This window comes from Salvelinus namaycush, chromosome 40 (assembly GCF_016432855.1).
Source record: "Salvelinus namaycush isolate Seneca chromosome 40, SaNama_1.0, whole genome shotgun sequence".
NCBI lineage: Eukaryota > Metazoa > Chordata > Actinopteri > Salmoniformes > Salmonidae > Salvelinus > Salvelinus namaycush.
Genome location: NC_052346.1, coordinates 21267128 through 21272571, shown reverse-complemented (window position 1 = coordinate 21272571; position 5444 = coordinate 21267128). Strand labels below are relative to the sequence as shown.

At 39.8% G+C, this 5444-nt stretch overlaps 1 protein-coding gene across 1 annotated transcript; it reads right to left on the bottom strand.

Annotated features, from left to right (window-relative positions):
• Positions 1 to 445: 445 nt before the first annotated feature.
• On the bottom strand, positions 446 to 4988 carry LOC120033320 (zinc finger protein 658B-like; the record flags this gene model as incomplete). The annotated part of the gene is made up of 2 exons (XM_038979621.1): positions 446 to 2166; positions 4966 to 4988. Coding segments are annotated over 2 exons (1497 nt in total), but the record flags the coding sequence as incomplete, so codon positions are not given.
• Between the last annotated feature and the right edge of the window lie 456 nt (positions 4989 to 5444).

Genomic DNA, 5444 nt, shown 5'->3' with positions numbered 1-5444 from the left:
GTAGTATTTCTGTCTGTAATAAAAACCTTTTGTGGGGAAAAACTCATGCTGATTGGCTGGGCCTGGCTCCCAAGAGGGCCTATGCCCTCCCAAGTCCCACCCATGCCTGAGCCCCTGTCCAGTCATGTGAAATCCATAGATTAGGGCCTCATTTATTTCAATTGACTGATTTCCTTATAGAAACTGTAAATCTTTGAAATTGTTGTGTTTAGATTGTTGTTCAGTATAATACGACTTGTAGGACGTATCGTATGTTAAGAATTACAATTCGTATGTTATTTTACGCATTGCTATTTATATAATATGTTACGAACTTGTAATATGTATGATATGTTACGAATTCCAATTTGTTGTTGCTAACGTTAGCTAGGTTAGGGGTGAGCGGTTTAAGGTAGAGTTAAATTGGTTTAGGGGAAAGGTTAGCTAACATGCTAAGTAGTTGCATGCTAAGCTAACATGCTGACATAGCTAAAAAGTAGTAAGAAGTTGCAAAGTTGCTAATTAGCTAAAATGCTAAAGTCCTCCTTGATAAGATTCAAACAAGCAGCCTTTGGCTAGACGTTTGACTTACACTCCCACCCCTCCACAGAGCAGGAGTAAGGCTTCTCCCCTGTGTGTATACATTGGTGTGTTAAGTTGCTATGGTGAGAGAAACTCAACCAATAATCAGAGAAGACGTAAGCAGGCTTCTCTCATGTGTGTGTTCTCTGATGAACTTTTAGCTCAGTTGATGTTTTGAAGCATTTTCCACAGTCAGAGCAGACGTAAGGCTTCTCTCCGGTGTGTATAAGTTGGTGTGTTTTTAAGGTGCCCTGATGAGAGAAACTCACCCCACAGTCAGAGCAGAAGAAAGGCTTCTCTCCTGTGTGAGTCCTCTGATGAACTTTTAGCTGAGTTGATGTTTTAAAACGTTTTCCACAGTCAGAGCAGGAGTAAGGCTTCTCTCCTGTGTGTGTTGTCTGATGAACTTTTAGCACATTTGATGCTTTAAAACGTTTTCCACAGTCAGAGCAGGAGTAAGGCTTCTCTCCTGTGTGTGTTCTCTGATGAACTTTTAGATGAGTTGATGTTGTGAAGCTTTTTCTACAGTCAGAGCAGACGTAAGGCTTCTCTCCTGTGTGTATACGTTCATGTGATTTTAAGTTGTTAAGTTGAGAGAAACTCTTTCCACAGTCAGAGCAGGAATAAGGCTTCTCTCCTGTGTGTATACGTTGGTGTGTTTTCAAGTTGCCAAGATGAGAGAAACTCGCCCCACAGTCAGAGCAGACGTAAGGCTTCTCTCCTGTATGTATATGTTCATGTGTTTTTAATTGGGAAAATTTAGAGAAACTAGTTCCACAGTCAGAGCAGCAATACGGCTTCTCTCCTGTGTGTGTTCTCTGATGAACTTTTAGCTCAGTTGATGCTTTGAAGCATTTTCCACAGTCAGAGCAGACGTAAGGCTTCTCTCCGGTGTGTATAAGTTGGTGTGTTTTTAAGGTGCCCAGATGAGAGAAACTCGCCCCACAGTCAGAGCAGAGGAAAGGCTTCTCTCCTGTGTGAGTCTTCTGATGAACGTTTAGCTGAGTTGATGTTTTAAAACGTTTTCCACAGTCAGAGCAGTAATAAGGCTTCTCTCCTGTGTGTGTTCTCTGATGAAGTTTTAGATCACTTGATGTTGTGAAGCATTTTCCACAGTCAGAGCAGAAGAAAGGCTTCTCTCCTGTGTGTGTTCTCTGATGAACTTTTAGCTCATTTGATGTTTTAAAACATTTTCCACAGTCAGAGCAGGAATAAGGCTTCTCCCCTGTATGAATTCGTTCATGTGATTTTAAGTTGTTAAGTTGAGAGAAACTCTTTCCACAGTCAGAGCAGGAATAAGGCTTCTCTCCTGTGTGTGTTCTCTGATGAACTTTTAGCACAGTGTATGTTGTGAAGCATTTTCCACAGTCAGAGCAGACGTAAGGCTTCTCTCCTGTGTGTATACGTTGGTGTGTTTTTAAGGTGCCCAGACGAGAGAAACTTGCCCCACAGTCAAAGCAGACGTACGGCTTCTCTCCTGTATGTATACGTTCATGTGTTTTTAAGTGGGAAAGTTGACAGAAACTAGTTCCACAGTCAGAGAAGCCTTTCTTCTGCTCTCCTGTGTGAGTCTTCTGATGAACTTTTAGCTGAGTTGATGTTTTAAAACGTGTTCCACAGTCAGAGCAGGAGTAAGGCCTCTCTCCTGTGTGTATTTGTAGGTGTATTTTTAGCTTTGATAGAAATGGGAAAATCTCTTCACAATGTGGGCAGTGATGAGACCTCTTAGCTCTCTGATCTTCCTGCTGTTGCTTTCTGGATGGAGAGAATGTCTCAACATGGTATCCTGTGTGAAAATCAGAAGAACCAGTCAGTTGGTGTGATATACATGTCAATCAAATGTATTTTATGAAGCCCTTTTTACATCAGTAGTTGTCACAAAGTGCTGAACAGAAACCCAGCCTAAAATCCCCAAAGATCAAGCAATGCAGATGTAGAAGCACAGTGGCCACAAAAAAACTCCCTAGACAGCAGGAACCTAGGAAGAAACCGAGAGGAACCAGGCTCAGAGCGGTGACCAATCCTCTTCTGGCCATAACGAGTGACAGGTAGCCTAGTGGTTAGAGCAACCAAAAGGTTGCAAGATTGAATCCCTGAGCTGACAAGGTAAAGATCTGTCGTTCTTCCCCTGAATAAGACAGTTAACCCACTGTTCCTATGCCGTCATTGAAAATAAGAGTTTGTTCCTAACTGACTTGCCTAGTTAAGCTGTTTGGGTGCATGTCCAAATGCTAGTGGGACACCTACGACAACACCCAGTGAAATTGCAGAGCGCGAAATTCAAAATACAAAAATCGTAATATTAAACATTCATGAAAATACAAGTGTCTTACATCATTTAAAAGCTTTTTGTTAATCCAACTGCGTTGTCAGATTTGAAAAAGGCTTTACGGAGAAAGCATACCATGCGATTATCTGAGGACAGCGCCCCACGTCAAAATACTTTTTCAACCAGCACAGGCGTCACAAAATCACAGACAGCAATTAAATAAATCACTTACCTTTGAAGATCTTCCTCTGTTTGCAATCCCAAGGGTCCCAGCTACACAATGAATGGTCGTTTTGTTCGATAAAGTCCTTCATCATATCCCAAAAATGTCAGTTTAGATGGTGCGCTTGAGTCAGTAATTCACTCGTTCAACATGCACACAAACTAATCCAAAAAGTTACCGGTAAAGTTCGTCCAAACAAGTCAAAGGATGTTTCTAATTAATCCTCAGGTATTCTAATATCTAAATAAACAATAATATTTAAGACGGAGAATAGTGTGTTCAATAGCGAAGATAAAAAACGAAGAGCGCACTCTCGTTGATGCGCGCAACATGACTACTTTTCTAAATGGGGGACACCTTGGAAAAACTACAAATACTTGTTCATTTTTCAAAAAACAAGCCTGAAACCCTTTCTAAAGACTGTTGACATCTAGTGGAAGCCATAGGAACTGCAATCTGTGTCCTATCTATTTGTATATCCCATTGGCAAGCACTGAAAAAACCTGTGACCTCAAAAAACAAAAATTCCGGATGGATTTCCTCAGGTTTTCACCTGCCATATCAGTTCTGTTATACTCACATACATTATTTTAACAGTTTTAGAAACTTCAGAGTGTTTTCTATCCAATGCTATCAAGTATATGCATATCCTAGCTTCTGGGCAGTTTACAGGCAGTTTACTTTGGGCACATCAGTCATCCGAAATTCCGGACAATAACCAGTATGGCAAGGAAGTTAAATAAAAGGTACAAACTACTATTAGTGGTGAAATAACTGAATAAATTCAAAAGATTGGGGTCACTTACAAATGTCCTTGTTCTTGAAAGAAAAGCACATTTTTTGTCCATTCAAATAATGTCAAATTGATCAGAAATACAGTGTAGACATTGTTAATGTTGTAAATGACTATTGTAGCTGGAAACGGCTGAAGATCTCGTACAACGCTGTGTACTACTCTCTTCACAGAACAGCGCAAACAGTCTCTAACCAGAATAGTGTCTAGAAGGCCAGCATCCCGGAGTCGCCTCTTCACAGTTGACGTTGAGACTAGAGGTCGACCGATTAATCGGGGCCGATTTCAAGTTTTCATAACAATCGGAAATCGGTATTTTTGGGCGCCGATTTGCCGATTTTTTTTATTTTATTTTATTTTTTTACACCTTTATTTAATCTTTATTTAACTAGACAAGTCAGTTGAGAACACATTCTTATTTTCAATGACGGCCTAGGAACGAGGCAGAACGACAGATTTTTAACCTTGTCAGCTCGGGGGATTCAATCTTGCATTGATTACATTGCACTCCACGAGGAGCCTGCCTGTTAGCGAATGCAGTAAGCTAAGGTAAGTTGCTAGCTAGCATTAAACTTATCTTATAAAAAACAATCAATCAATGACTGTCATTGCTCCAATGTGTACTTAACCATAAACATCAATGCCTTTCTTAAAATCAATACACAAGTATATATTTTTAAACCTGCATATTTAGCTAAAAGAAATCCAGGTTAGCAGGCAATATTAACCAGGTGAAATTGTGTCATTTCTCTTGTGTTCATTGCACGCAGAGTCAGGGTATATGCAACAGTTTGGGCCGCCTGACTCTTTGCGAACTAATTTGCCAGAACTTTATGTAATTATGACAACATTGAAGGTTGTGCAATGTAACAGGAATATTTAGACTCATCGATGCCACCCGTTAGATAAAATACGAAACGGAATAAACGTTTTGTTTTCGAGGTGATAGTTTCCGGATTAGTCAAAGGTATATGGTTTAGAGAGAAATAGTCGACGCGTTATAATTCCTGTAGTAACTTGCGGCTGAATTTGAAAGGGGTTCCTTCGTTATTTTACCGTTCATGTCTTCCATAGAGAATGTCTTGATCTACTTCAAATAAGGTCTGTGTTTCGTGCAGGCTTAAACCGCCTCGACGTTTTGATACCCGTGTAAATCTCACTAGGATATGGTAACGTTTGTCAACATATTTTCATAAGTCCACTCTACAAATGTTTTTATCTTCGCTTACATTTAGCCAATATTGATCAGAGTTACCTTGTCCTATGGATATCTACACAGTTATAAAATTGGCACGGTGATGTAAGCCTACACGAAACACAGACCTTATTTTAAGTGAATCTAAAAATATCCTATGGAATAAATGAAGGAACCGCTTTTCAGATTTTGCTAGGTGTCATGGGAATTATGACTCGCACTTTGGTTGTCAATTCTTACCATGCCCATTATTAAAATAGGATTTCCTGCATATAGAAATTAAAGTTTTTGTTTTCACCATTCATCACAGGTAACTTAAACTCTATTTTTATTCAAACAGTTGAGAGTATTTGTCTCCTAAGCAGACTCTTCAGTATCATTGTCACTTCAGAGCTGTGTGCGT